Raw genomic sequence first — 15,463 nt, 5'->3', positions numbered from 1 at the left:
TTTTGTAAATTGTAGTTCATTGTGGCACCAGAGTTCACTGGTAAAGAAGGCTAAATGTCCCACAAGACTACAGTCCCCAGGATTCCCTAGCATTGAGCCAGGGCAGTTGAAGCGGTCTCAAACTGGATTATTTCTGCAGTGTGTTTTGGACCTTAGGGAAATACTGGGGGTGATTCCCTGGTCAGGAATAGTAAAAGAGAAGGGAGTTCAAGACAGTTGGGGGTTCCTCAAAAGGGAGATACTGAAAAGGCACAATTTCAAACTTGTTCCAGCGAGGAGGAGGAAAAACAGGAGGTGTCTCAAGAAGCCAGGATGGATGACTAAAGAACGTTCAAGGGAGCTAGGTTTTAAATGGGAAAAGGGGGAAATCACCAAAGAGGAATTCAAACAAATAGCAAGCCTGTGTAGGGGTAAAGTTGGAAAAGCTAAAGCCCATGCAACAGATTCATTCTGTCAGTTAGTCTCATAGGAGATTACTGCGCTACACACTTACAGTGCTGCTGTTCCCCTTTCACTGCTCTGGATGCCTTCTGTGGCATTCTGGGGTCTGGAGTTCAGTGAGGCCTAAGAGCTCACTGGATGGAGCCATGGCAGTTAAAGCAGCGTCAAAGTACATGGACAGTATGTTATTTATTTTCTTTATAGTATTTATTTTTATACCCCACTCTTCAGCCAAAAGGCTGTCAGAGCGGCTTACATTATTTTAAATTAGACATTTAGAGAAACTTATGGGTAAGTGAACTGAAATCACTACTTTCATTTGGTGTTTAGGTAGAACACAAACTTGCTCATACCGCTGTCCCTCCGGATTCGCTGACTTCCCGTTCGCAGCCTTGAATTTTGTCCCAGGAGGGACAAAATGGTGCTTGCGCCATGCGCGGGAGCATGCCGCCATTATTTTCAACTGGGGCTTGAATATGTACGGTTTTCTGATTTCTGGTTGTGTGTGTCCGGATCAGATCCCCTGCAAATCAGGAGGGACAGCTGTAGTTACTTCCTGATGGCCATGAGTTTTGACTGTCCCTTTTAGACTGTCTCTGTTTTGAAAACCTGACAGTTAAAGTGGTGTCAAAGTGGGTTATTTCTGCAGTACAGAAGCAGCTGTAGTCTGTGGTAAGAAATGTGGAGAACTGAAACCCCAAACATCTGACTGTTTTGAAGGTTCCTCAATCCCTGTGCAGGCTTTTTAGGGGCCTCTCTTCAGAAGTGCTTGAGTAGCCTCAGGCGTTCCCAGTTCGCCTACTGCACTGCCTACAAAAATGAATAAACACTGCCCTAACTCCCAGCACACACCCATGTTGTTTTTCATTGCTAGGTTGAAATAATGTTGTGAAAGTATTAGGGTAACCCTTCCACATAACAAAAACTGTGCTACCTGTTTACCTAGAAGTGTTTCCTGCTCAGTTACTTGGTCCTCATTTGTCTGACCTAAAATTTATTCATATGAAAATCAATTCATTCATCAATTTAATACTGACAGTCTAATTTTCAGTATAAAACCAAAATAATATACATTCACAGAATATATTTAAAAAGATAGGATAAAATAAAAAACAGAGAGAGGAAGAAAAAAGGGAGAAAAAACCACTGTGAAACATATAAACCATAAAAGGGCTCTGACCCTCCCCATTCTAACTGTAATGAAAAGCTACATTCAGTAGTTGTTTACATTACAGATCCAATTAAGTGATCCTATTAGAGAGATTAATAACCCAGAACCATATAATGCCCAACAGAAACATTTCTGGTCATATTACAAAATCCACCTACCATTTTTTGTATTTACATAGAAATCTCAGGCCAATATTTTTTGACTTCTCACAAGTTCACCACATATGAAAAAAGAAACCTGCTTATCTTGAGATCCCCTCAAAGCATTTTTAGACTATATAGTTTGTTGATATATTTGTTGTGGGTTGAGTGTAGATGTGACAATGCATGATTATTTGCCAAAGGACCAAGACTTTTAGGATCATAGTTAAGGCGATAAAATCCAGTGGTTTCTGTCAAGAGACATTAAAGTTCTCTACATTTGCACTCTCAGTGCAATGAGTAATGGGGGCTGCATCTACATGGTAGAAATAATGCAGTTTGACACCACTTTAACTTCATGGCTCCATCCTACAGAACCCTGGGATTTGTAGCTTGGTGAGGCACCACACTCTTGGAACACTTTGGCAGAGAAGGCTTAAACTACAGATCCCAGGATTCCACAGGATGGAAGCTGTTTCAAACTGCATTATTTCTACAGTGCAGATTCACCGCAGGAAAGTCAGAGTTACAATTATTATATAAATGAGAACAAATATAAGCTTCAGCTGCCAGCATCTCTGAATTAGGAAATCTTGAAACATTATACAGTCGGCCCTCCTTCTCCACGGATTTTTTATCCATTGATTCAAGCATCCATGGCTTGGAAATACTCCAAAAAAGTATAAATTCCAAATAGCAAACCTTGATTTTCCATTTTGTATAAGGGGCACTATTTTACTATGCCATTGTATTTAATGGGACTTGAGCATCCACAGATTTTGTTATCCATGAAGGATCCTGGAACCAAAGGATAACAAGGGCCCACTGTAATTTTGGTCCCTCTTTATTTTGTAGTACACAGTAAAGCTATTACAAATAGTATGTGTTCTTCTTGTTACTTTTTCCTGCTGTCACTGTTATGTGTGGACAGTCGTTGAGAGTTGCCTAAGGCAGAAATGAGACACTTTGTCGCTTGATGATATAGTAAACAATTACGCTGTGGTCAGGGAGGTTGTCTCCTAAAATTCATGATTATGAGCAGGTGGTTTATTGTGGCAGACTGGTCCCATGAAATATTTTCTACTGAGTGCTCTTATATTTTTAAATGGGATGGTAGTGTAACAGATTGCAGTGCCCTAGGTTTGTTGTTTCATAAGAATAAGTTGAATGTCTTGGTCTAGCAAAAAGGCAAGGTCTGTTGTAGTAGCCCTTACAGTAAATTCTTCCTATAAGCTATGAAATGTTCCTTTTACTTGCAAGCAGTTCTTACTATATATTCATGTTGTTCTTAAAATATTAGGTGCGTCCTTGCACCTTTCCTCCAACATGTCAAGTTACCCTTTATCTCAGTACCATAAAATCATGTGCAAATCTTCTAAGACATATCACATATTTCCCATGTTGTTGTTAATGGGAAGACCAGTGAAATACTTCCAGCTCACCGCTTTCCAACCAGTGTGAGATTTTGTAAGAGCAGTGAGTTGGAAATGCTTATTAATTCGCAGTTAAGAAGATGGAGGAACAGATAGCAAAAGGGAGGGAATCAGAGATTCAGATGAATTACATCTTCCACCGAGATCTGTTGGGATCTCAGTGGATGATATTGTGAGACATAGCCAGATGGGTCTTCAGTCCTGCCCTTCTCTTCACCAGCCATGGAATGACCTGAATGGGTGGCTATCACAGTGAAATCAGGAGCCCTGGAGGGCTTTATTCATTGCAACGAAAAAGGATACACCTCTGCAATGAGTCAGAACTGATATGTAGGTGTAAGGTGGAGTTACGCTTGCATATGTCACTAACTGACCAACATCTGAGTTGGGTTGATTTTTGAGTTTTTGTGCTCCCCTGTTTTCTAGTGCAGGTGGGAAGGAGAAGACTGGCATCTTTTGCTTCTGCTTTTGACCAGAGTTTATATGTAGTCTTGGACAAACTGTCTAGTTTTGGTTAAGGTTTCCCTGAACAACCCAGGATCATGAAAAGTGGTTTTAAGTTACTGAACAATAAGAACTTGGATGAACTTTAGTTAAGGCTGATTACAGAGTGAAGTCTAATCTGTACTGCAGAGATAATGCAGTTTGACACTGCTTTAACTGTCACCGGCAATGTTTAAATGCTCAGTGCTGTGGAGTTCTGGGATTTGTAACAAGTTGACAAGGAAGGCTAAATATCTCACGAGACTACAAATCCCATAATTCCATAGCATTGAATCATGACAGTTAAAATGATGTCAAATTGCATAATTTCTGCAGTGCACATGTACCATGAGTTGGCAGATAATGGTAAGAAGCTGCAGTTAGCTGAATTTCAAAAGTTACTTATTTTCCCATTGCTAGAAGAGAAGACAGGTGAGGGAAACACATAATCCCAAGGCTTCTGCATAGCCTCTGTCAAACCACACCCAGTGAAATCAATGGCAAATCTGATTGAATTGGAATAGTGCAAGACAGAATCCTTAATTGAATATGGAGCTTGCTCTTTACAACATGTATTTAACAGTCACTAAGGCCTGCATCTGTAGTTTTCTAAGCTTTCTGTCGAAGAGATGTAGCTTTCTCGGTCAGAGAGTTCTTGTACAGCAACAAACTACAATTCCCAGAATTCCATAGCATTGAGCCATGGCAGTTAATTCCGATTTTTGCAGTGCGGATCCAGCCATGATTTATTCAACTGGCCATTATACCAACTGTGCACTCACACCAAGCACTTTGTGCAATGTGATATGCACTGTATTTTTCATTCTCAGAGATTGTTCTGAAAGTCCTGCTATTTCCCAAACCAATGGTTTAAAAATTATTATATCTATTGCTATTCACGTTAAAAGCTAACATTTCTATAAAGCACATAGTGATTTTTGGAGGTGCAGCCATTTTTTCTTTAGACCGAAAACTAAAAATAAAACACAGATGATAGCAGTGGTTTTAGAAGGTATACCTGAGCTATTCTTTCAAATACAACTTAGTTTATTCTTTAAAACGGTTCACTGATATTTAGATGTATAAAGTACATTCTGTTTGCCTAAATGGATACAACTCCTATTTTGTAGGAATGTCAAATAAAACATTGTTATTTGTTTTTTCTTTAGTCCCAACAGAGGATTTGCTGAAATGCACTGCATGAGTGGTCACTCCAACTTCGTTTCTTGTGTGTGTGTCATCCCTCCAAGTGACCTTTATCCCCGAGGATTAATTGCCACTGGCGGTAATGACAATAACATTTGCATCTTTTCTTTGGACAACACTGCACCACTGTATGTTCTTAAGGGTCATAAAAACACAGGTAAGCAAAAATCATTTAAGGTTATTTTCATCACACTGCTCTGCAAAGATAAGAGTTCTTCAAGTAGCTTGGCTCTGTGTGTTTTAAGAAATGAACTCCATTGAGAATATGTCATGAGTATATGATTACTTTATTTACTGACATAGCATCTTTATGGGAAATTTTGTTTTACCATATAGAACAGCATATTGGAGCTTGAAGAAAAAATTGTGAATCTTAGGCCTGAAACAGATGGGCCAAAAAGAGTGGCTTCAGCTGCTTTGGGGGCATGACGTACAGAGGATGCACACTCCTGGGTCAGCTGGAAGCCACTCCGACATCACTTAAGGCAGCCCAAAATCACCAGCAAAAGGAGCGGTAAAAAACTGCTCATGCCAGTGGCTCATATACGATTGCAGTGACAGCCCTCTTTGAGATTGGGTCATGTGGTCCCCACTGTCCCCAGCTGATTGGGGCTGGAGTGGCCAGAGACTGATCCAAGCCGCTCGTCTGCTTCAGCCCTTAGTACTGTATTAGAAACATATTTTGAATGAATTATTGTTATTTTTTGGCAAGACTCTGTAACCTTCCAGATGCTGTTGGATTACAACTTCACTCATCTGACCATTGGCCATAGTGGACTGGGCTACTGCTCTGTTTCATTGGCTGCTGGTCCATTTCCAGGCAAAATTTAAAGTGCAGGTTTTGACCTATAAAGCCATATATAGTTTGGGTACAGGTTATTTGAAAGGCCATGGGCTTAAACAGATGGCCCTGAAGGGGCAGTTTGATGCCGCCCCTTTGAACGCCGGGTTGAGGCCGCGGCAACCACATGCCATGCCCACAACCTGGCTTTTTGCCAGCACAAAAAGAAGCAGCAAAATGCAACTCCTTTTTGAGCCAGCAAAAAGCTGGCTTTTTCGCCACCATTGCGGCTTTGCGGTGCTCTTGCAGAGGCTGGGATAAAAATGCCACGCCACTGGAGCGCCACCAAGTTGTCTGCCGTGTGGTCATGTGTGCCGCATAGCAGTGACCTCGGGATGGTGTCAGAGTATGCACCATCTAAATGCCATGCTCTGACGCTGCCCCCAAGCCGGCGCAAAGGGGCAGTCTGTTTCACCCCCATATCTCCTTTTATGAACCCATTAGAGCACTAAGATAGTTTGAAGAGGTCCTCACCACCTTTTCTGGCTCTTTTGGTGGGAACAAGGGAGAAGCCCTTCTAGGTGTCTGCTCCCAGGCTCTGAGACCCCCTCCCTAGAGAGGCCAGGATGGTTCCATCCCTACTGTCTTTTCAGCAGCAGGTAAAAACATTCTGTTCTGTCCAGGTTTTTTAAACCGACGAGGTTTGGGGTTTTTAAAAGGTGTGCAATTCAGATATCAAGGTTTCTTTATAGTTTTTAATGCACTGATTGGTAGCCACCTTTAGTCCCTATACTGGGAGAAATGCAGGACATACATACATACATACATACATACATAAATACACGAAACAGAGATAAAAGTGGCTGCTGGTCTTATAACCTATAGTTCTAATAATAAAATTAATGGTATTTTTTCCTTTTGATATATACTGTTTATTTTCAGTTAGGGAGGATGTACACCTCTTGGAAAACTTTCCAGATGTTCATCATTGTAGGTTGTTTCCATCTTTGCTGATCCTACAACTATTTGTTATTGGTTTTTTAAAATAATTTTTATTAATCATATTAAATCACAAACATAATTCATAAAGTACATACAATCACATCCACATAACAAAACATACATATTTACAAACTTACAATTTCTCACACTTTCACTTTATCCTTCAACTTTATACCCTTGCTTCTATCCCTTCAATCTCTTAATTCCATTTTTCTTACTTATCTAATGCCTTCTTTATCTTCCTCTCCTTTCCTCCATTCTCTTCCTTCTTTCTCTCTTCAACTAATTCTCCATCTTTCTCTCTTTTACCATCCTTATACTTACTGCAACCTTCTTTCACTTTCTCTTACCATTTATACTTTATTTCCATTCCATCAATTTCTGACTTATCCATTTCATCAATATTTTGACTTTCTGTTGTCTTCACAACTGTTGATACCACACTTATACTACTTGTTACTGCTATTTCCATTCTACCCTTTAAAATCTTTATTTTAGTTTACTTTTGTAATTTCTTTTCATAATCCTTTTCTTATTTCTATACACTCGTCCCTCCACATTTGCGGATTTGACTTTTGCAGATTTGATTATTCACAAACTTTATTAATATGTTCTCTCTAGGAAAATCTAGGTCCTTCAGCACAACTCTGTGGTCAGGTTTAACCAAAAGTTGCACTGAAAGCCCTACAGATTACTAGAGAGAACACTCCACCAGGCATTTGTAGCTCCTCCAGTACAATTCTATGGTCAGTGTCAGGCAGGTGTTGACCACAGAGCTTAACTGGAGGACTTAGAGATTCCTAGAGAGATGTTTTCTCAGGTAAAAACATAGTGTTTTTGTTATTTGCAGTTTTTCCACCTTCACAGGGGTCCTGTGTCCCTAACCCCAGCGAATGCGGAGGGACGAGTGTATATGCTTTATCCTACATTCTTCTTTACTGACAGAGAGAAGTCTAAATTTCTTTTACTCAATCCTACAACAGAAGATGAGTTATGTTAATTCTTCTAGTCTCTAAATTCTAGTCTATTCTCCAATTCATTAAACATTAATCAATTTTCCTAGAAATTTTCCTTATACTTCATCATTTACTTTGTGTTGTACAGCCGCGTCATACGCGGGTGTGCTTCACGCGGCTTGAGCATACGCACTCAAGCCATAGGGCTCAGAAGGGGCGGCACATCCCATTCAATTGAATGGGCACGCGTGCCCGTTGCGCCCCGCGTGCCGCCGCGCCGCCGTGCACAAGCCCCATTGTTTCCAATGGGGCTTGAGCATAGGCGGAAATCGCCTTACGCGGAGGGATCCGGAATGGATCCCCTTGTAAGGCGAGGACCCACTGTAATCATATAATAAAACTTATTTGTACAGTGGGCCCTTGTTATATGTTGGGGTTTGGTTCCAAGATCCCTCGTGTATAACAAAATCAATGTATGCTCAAATCCCATTAAATATAATGATACAGCAAAATAGTGTCCCTTATAAAAAATGGAAAATCAAAGTTTGATACTTGAAATTTATACTTTTTTTGAACATTTTCAAACCATGGAAGCTTGAATCCATGTATGAAAAAATTCTTGTATAAGAAGGGCTGGCTGTATTACCAGATGCTAAATTCAATCTTATTTACACAATTTAACATCGCACATTGCTTTTCCCTTTGCTGGAAATTCGTCAAGAGGCCAAAGTTCCTACAACTATTTGTAGCAGATCTGATGTGGACATTGGGTTGCTGGAAGGTTGGTTGAGCTAAATCTGTTCTCCCATCAGTTCTACTGATAGATCGAATAGGTTGTATCCAGCTATGTCATTCATAACTCTTCTCATAGATTTACAGAAACTGACCGGCTAAAAATTGTATTATGTCTAGTTGGAAGTATTAGAATTGCTGGCAGGGATCCTCTCTACCCATATCCTTCTGTCACGATCAGTGTATGTATTGCTGTTGTGATGATATAAAAATATGGCAGTAATATGTTTCAGTGCACCCGCGTTATACGCTGGAAGCCTATGCTGGAAGAAGCCTTGGCGCACCCAGAAGAAATAATGGGGCGTGCGCATGTGGTGTGAGTCCCATTACATCTAATGGGGCTCCACCATACACTTTTTTCCTTACACGGGAGTGGGGTGTGTCCGGAATGGATCTCCCACGTAAAGAAAGGGTGCACTTTATTATGTTAGTCAAATAAAAAAAAATCCTGTAGACATCAGGATTCACTGAGCTGCATGGTTGTTGGTAATTTAATGAGTACTTGCAGAAGCTTTGAGCTTTTTTAAAAAAATAATTAGGTCAGGTTTACATGTGCACTTCATATAAAGGGCATTCAGTTGTGTAGCAGAAGCGTTAATTGATAGGCTTACAATTCATGGGTTAGCTGAATCTGAAAATATTATCCCTGCCACATGATCCTATATTGTATTGTGCTTCTGGTCATGAGGTTTAGCCCATTGCTGCTCGAAGTCATGGTCCTTGGATCAGTGACAATGGATGGAAATATAGTTCCAATCTCTGGCACATGGAAGGAGGGAACCCTGCTGCTCTGCTGCAGATAGTTTAAGAATTGCTGGTCTAGCCAACAACAGGAAGATGTTTCAGGAGAGAGGAGAAAGTGTTTATAACACGGGGGATAATGTGTAGTTAAGAAGTTGGTCTCATTCAGAAATAAGAGATTGGTGATGGAGAGTATGTGGGGAAAAGAGATTCTCCTATAGCCTCCCATATGGCTGGGAGGAAAGAATGCTGCTTGCATAGGTACTGCTCAGTATGATGCTTGACAGCAGTTCCCAAGCCAGTGCAGCGATGGGCAGGTGTTCACTCACTCACTCACTAACTGCTGTGCTGTGGGTCTGCCACCACTGTGTACCTCTTACTTGCTGCTGTTACTGTGTCTTCTCAGAAGGCCCCTGCTGCAGCTCCTAGGGTGGAAAAGAAACACGTGGCTACACTCATGTGGCCAGGCACTCCCCTTTCAATGTCAAGAGGCTGCACCAAGTGCCTTCTGAGAAAACATGATGGTGGTAGCAGGTAAGGGTGTGCAGGCCATGTGGTGTGCGCACTGTAGCCGTGGAATTTCCACGAAATTGCACCAAAAAACAGGTCTTTTTGATTCGTGTCAAGGCCCCTTTGGCCTGGGATTGGTCTGGGACTGCTGGAATGGTATCCAGACTGGCCAATCCCAGCCTGGAACTATTGGCCTGCATTGTCCATAGAGGACACCACAAGGCTGGAGGGCACATGGGCCTTTTGGCCCATACTACTACTACTACTACTACTACTACTACTTATTATTATTATTATTATTTATATTATATTATTTATATAGGCTCAAAGTGTCACGAATTCTTTCTTGGTTCAACAAGATTGAAAGTTAAACCTGACAACACTGATTTACTTCTCTTTTTTTAGTTTGTAGCCTTTCATCTGGGAAATTTGGTACCCTCCTTAGTGGCTCATGGGATACAACAGCCAAAGTTTGGTTGAATGACAAATGCATGATGACATTACAGGTAAGGAAGCTTTTGTGCAGATTGTAGTTCATAAACAGAGGCAGTGAATAATTTTTAGGGCTTTAAGAAAACGTAGATTGTATCTGCAATTGTTAATGTTCTTCTTTTTTATTCCTAATAGGGGCACACTGCAGCTGTCTGGGCTGTGAAGATTTTACCCGAACAGGGATTAATGTTAACTGGTTCAGCTGATAAAACCATTAAATTGTGGAAGGCAGGTAGATCTGAGAGAACATTTACTGGTAGGTGCTTGATTAAAACAGTTTTTAAATGTTGAAGCATTTTTATTCTTTAGGCAATTAGAAAAGGCTACATTTTATTCCAGAGTTTAAAACATGATATAATGAGAGTTGCCTCCATCCATCCTTGTTTTTAAAAAGGATCTTCCAATATTTTGAATGCTCAGTTAGGGGAGGATGAAATTTCAGGTTCATTAACTATAAGTGCAAATAAATCATGTTTGCATTCTGAAAGCTTAGGTCTGTTTGGGGTAATTGTCAGACATTTCTCAGTTCAGCGTTTAAGCCATCAGATCCATAAATGTCTGTTTCAGAATTTTCTAGTAACTGGATGCCTGAGGCTTCTTGCACATCAGTTTTTTTTTTTTAATTTCAAGTTAATGTGAATGTGCTGTCACCATTTCGGGGGATAGTTCATATTCACTGGTTTGAGCATGTGACGCCAATAAGACTGTCGTTTTGCACTGTAAACTATCATAGGGATCATCTACAGCCAACCCTGGACATGTTATTCAGTGTAAATCCCAGTGATATTAGTTGAGTTTGTTTACAGATAAATGAGGGGCAAAGCAGATGGCCCCGAAGTGGTGGCTTGATGCTGCTGCTTTGATCACCAGACCAGGGCCGATCCGGCATTTTTCCAGCCTCCAAAGAAGTGGCAAAATGCTGCTCCTTTTTGGACTGGAAAAAAGCTGCCCTTTCTGCCATGGCTGTGGCTTTTCCCCATTTCTGTGGCACGGTGCGCCACAGAAACACTTTAATCCCACCCGCTGTGTGGCCAGTAGGGTGGCATGACACCGGCTGGAGGTTGGCGTTGGGGCGTCCAGTGTATGTATGCCATGCCCCCCTGAAGCTGGTGTTTTTTGCCGGGATGCTTTGCCCCTGAGTAGCTCCTGTGTAAAACCCTTACTTATTACAGAGCATGCAAAGTTTTTTTCAGGTTCTGTGCTTGTTTGCTGTTAAAACGGGATTGTAGAGAAAATATAAAAACACAGTGACATTAATATTTTTGAGGGCTTATTGTAGATTTTGTGATATTTACAAGTGGTTGTTGTTGTTCTGACTTATGGTGACTGAAGGTGAACCTACCATGGCGTTTTCTTGGCAAGATTTGTTCAGAGGGGCCTTGCCTTCGCCTTCCTCTGAGGCTGAGAGAGTGTGACTTGCTCAAGGTCACCCAGTGGGTTTCCATTCCCAGGCAGGGATCTCCGCAGTTGTAGTCCAATTCCTAAACCACTAGACATGCTGATTCTCTACAGCTTTAACTCCCCCGCACAATTTCATTGAATTTGGTAGAAGTCAATATTGTTAGTAGATATGTTTCTACACATTGTGCTGCATTATGTATCTTGCAACCACATCCACGTGGTTGTATTTATTCAGTGACAGGAATTGTAGCTTATGCTTTCATTTCACAAGAGCTCTTTTGAGCAGAGAGAAACAAAACTTAAGATGTGGTGAAGAGCATGAGCTTACTTGGTGTGAGGAAATGGAATTTAGCAGGACCAAAGTACTGAAATGTAGCTGTGGTAACTTTGTAGCCAAATATTTGGGCTGAGAAACAGAATTACACTCAGTAATCTCTATTTATTTTCTTAGAACATTATCCCATCCCATGTAGTTCTTTTTTATGATAAGAAGGAAATGTTTAAGGGTGATTTTCTTTTGGAGATACAGTGCACCAGCTATCCAGTAACAAGTGCCCTAAAAGCGTAGTGTGTTAGAGCCACTACTTTTTGCTGCGTTACAGTAAAAGAATATTCAGAGTAAGCAATTTCCTCAAAACGAAAGGAGAAAGTAAAAATTACCTTTCTTTGTGAAGAATAAAGAGCAGCTTTCTCCCAATCTTTAAAGTATCTTGCCTTCCTTTCATTAGTTTCATTCAAATGATGTTGTGATTCTGTGCAAGCTGACTACATTTTTAAAATAAAATTCATGAGAAGTTGGATGGTTAACTCTTATAAATTATTTAATTGACAATCCTAAAAAGACAGTAGGGTTGGAAATATAATCAACCATTAGGGCTCTGCAGCATTGTCAACCCCATCAAGCCCACTAATATTTTGTGCCTGCTTAACATTCCCAGTCTAAAATGGATTATGTTTGATCTCCCCCCCCCCCCCATCTTGATTTTTCTATTTTGGGCTGTTTGTGAGTGCATGGAACGAATACCTTTTCCCCCCACCAGTCCTAACTTCTCAGAAATCTTTGGTTTCATCATTGATGCCTATTGGTAGCTCTGTAAGAAAATAACTTTTCAGTATGAACTAGAAAGCTACCTCTGAGGACAGTTCTATCTCCTTTTAGTTATATGCTTGTGCATCTGTTCCAGCTAATCCATTCTAAATGGACCTGATCCTGCTATAGCTTTTCCCTGTCACTTCATGTTGTGTCACATTAAATTTTGGTGCTAGTTCAGAGGTAGTGCCTTGCCTTCCAGAGTTTTATTTTTCCTGCGGATATTTGACTTATCCTGAGTCTACTGCTACCTTTCTTTTTTGTGGATTTGTGCAAGTGATGCCATCTTAGCTACAAACATGGGGAAACTCAAATCGTTTTAGTGTTTTAAGAAGAGCTTATAATTTTATTTTAGCGCTCACATTGAATCATCGGTTTGATGTTCCCAATTGTTTGTGCCTGAGCAGAAGCATATTTAATGTCTCAGTGGAATATTTAATGTTCCTAAGGCAGCTAGTGATCTGTTTTCTTATAACTGGCAAGTAACTATCTCCCATAATGGCACAGTTCTTATTCATAGGAACCCTAGTTATATTTTCAACTATCTTTGTGTATTTTGAAAGTTTGACATTCACTGAGGAAGACATAGCAAAATGAGATACTCTCATGATTATGTTTTCCATGTGTTCTGTTGTTCACTACCAGTGTTTCATTTATGTTTGGTTATTCATAATCAGTTTGATTCGATATTCAGCTTTTGTTATATTTTGCTTATTTCTCATTTCGTGTCTAATTAGCGATAATGTTATCCGTTTTATCTATGTCTATGGTCCAAAATACACTGCAGAAATAATCCAGTTTGTGACTGCCTTAACTGCCGTGTCTCAGTGCTAGGGAATTCTGGCAAATGTAGTTTTGTGAGACATTTTGTCTTCTCTCTCAAAGAGCTATGGTGCCACAATGAACTAACATTCCCAGGATCCCCTAGCACTGGCCCAGGGCAAGTAAAGCAGTCTAAACTGGATTATTTGCACATTGTGATTTGGACCTATGTTGATATTCTTATTTCACATTTATCCAGCAATACTTTTATTCACAATACTTTCTGTTACAACTGTTGTATGATATAGGCAAGGATATGTTTGTTAAAATTATCATATCTGTGTACATTCCACATTGATTTCCTCTATACAGTATACTCATGTATAAGTCTAGAAATTTTAGACTTATACATGAAAAAACCCTGGGTCCACTTATCCATGAGTCCATGTAAATACTGTACTGTACTTTAACTCTTATATAAAAAAACTATCCCTTGATGAAAGGTGAAAACATAATCCCTCCTCAGAGCCTATTAAAATAAGCACTGACCCCCTTTACTCTGTCATCCATCAAGTCTTTAGGGTGAGCACAAACAGTTATGCCTGCTGGAATTTTGTAAGTTCTTTGGCATCATTTTTCTTAGCTTCATCCTTTACATGGGTCATATCAAAATGCATAAATTTGGCACCAAAACCTGCATTTTATTTATACATGAGATTGACTTGTAGTTGAATAGTTTATTATACATGTTTTGCGAACTCAAGACACCTTGAGCATTTTTGTTTCATTTTGTTTTAGACAGAAGCTGAGTCACCTTATGTGCCAGCTGTACTATCTAGTCTCTAAGAGTAAACGCAGGTAGCACTTAAGTCATGAGCTTGAGATCACAAATATGTATGATAATTCATAAGTTTGTACTTGAGAGACATTGCCAATGCCTCCCTGGTCAGGGGAAGTAAGACCCCACTGGCAACAGATCCCAAACTCTTTCTTGACCACAAGAATTGCTCTCAGTGAGTTCTAACTATAGGAATGTGTTTCTTTAAAATGTGTCATGGATGGAGAGTATCAGCTCCTTCACATTTAGTATCTTTTCAAAACTGATTAATCTCTAGCAGGCTTTTTCTCTTAACCAACTTTTCTTTTCATAAAGGGCATGAAGATTGTGTGAGAGGCTTAGCTATTTTAAGTGAGCTGGAGTTTTTGTCTTGTGCAAATGATGCTAGCATTCGAAGATGGCAAATATCTGGCGAGTGTCTTCAAGTATATTATGGGCATACCAATTATATATACTGCATTTCTGTCTTTCCACATAGTAAAGGTAAGATTTTGTCCTGACCATTTTTTTCCCTTTAAAAAGGTTAACAACATGATTGTGCTTTCAAAATACACTAGATGTAGAACTTTATTATTTTTTTATTTATTAACCTTTATTTATAAAGCGCTGTAAATTTACACAGCGCTGTACATACAATCTTTTTAATTGGACGGTTCCCTGTCCTCAGGCTTACAATCTAAAAAGACACGACACAAAACGAGAAGGGAAAAGTGGTGGGGAAGGGGCCTCTCTAGTAGGATAATACATATAAAATACATAGCAATACAGGAAATGATTCAATAAAACAGACAACAAAAGAACAACAAAAAGCAAGTGACAATTATGCAATGCCTGGGAACACTTCTCTGAACAGGATGGTCTTCAGCTCCGCTTTGAATTCTTTTGATGCCATAAGGGTATTGCACTGTGGAAATTGTGCAACCTGATGGTGCATATGGCCCCTTGGGAGTCAGCATGGACCTTGAGGAGCCCACCAACTCCCCAAATCTCCCTGTATTTGTTACTGATATAATGCCAAATTTTGTTGGGGGGGGGGTCACCTTGAAACTGATCCCCCCTGAAGTCAGCCAAGAGTGAAACAGAATCAGTTATGCTCACCCAAAATAACATATATGGCAGAGTAGGGCTGCACTCTAGAAAAACCCAAAATGGAATGTTGCAACCCTTCGAGCTGTAGAGTGAGCCACCACCCAAGATAATAGTCTTGAAATGCCACCTTCTATG

General features: G+C 40.1%; 1 protein-coding gene across 3 annotated transcripts in view; it reads left to right on the top strand.

The window, feature by feature from the left end:
* The window catches only part of PLAA (phospholipase A2 activating protein), a 35,322-nt gene that overhangs the window by 4,196 nt on the left and 15,663 nt on the right, over nucleotides 1-15,463 (top strand). For all 3 annotated transcript variants that reach the window (XM_089488031.1, XM_089488023.1, XM_089488016.1), the window contains exons 2-5: nucleotides 4,838-5,031; nucleotides 10,062-10,162; nucleotides 10,284-10,404; nucleotides 14,555-14,722. In XM_089488031.1, coding sequence (XP_089344157.1) covers nucleotides 4,860-5,031; nucleotides 10,062-10,162; nucleotides 10,284-10,404; nucleotides 14,555-14,722 — 562 coding nt within the window. In that variant the 5' untranslated portion in view covers nucleotides 4,838-4,859. The remainder of the gene's footprint in view (nucleotides 1-4,837; nucleotides 5,032-10,061; nucleotides 10,163-10,283; nucleotides 10,405-14,554; nucleotides 14,723-15,463) is intronic.

Source organism: Sceloporus occidentalis, unplaced genomic scaffold, assembly GCF_023333645.1.
Source record: "Sceloporus occidentalis isolate IW3139 unplaced genomic scaffold, rSceOcc1.0.p SCAF_1, whole genome shotgun sequence".
Classification (NCBI taxonomy): Eukaryota; Metazoa; Chordata; class Lepidosauria; order Squamata; family Phrynosomatidae; genus Sceloporus; species Sceloporus occidentalis.
The sequence above is the reverse complement of the archived record's forward strand: the minus strand, read 5'-3'. Positions and strand labels throughout refer to the sequence as shown.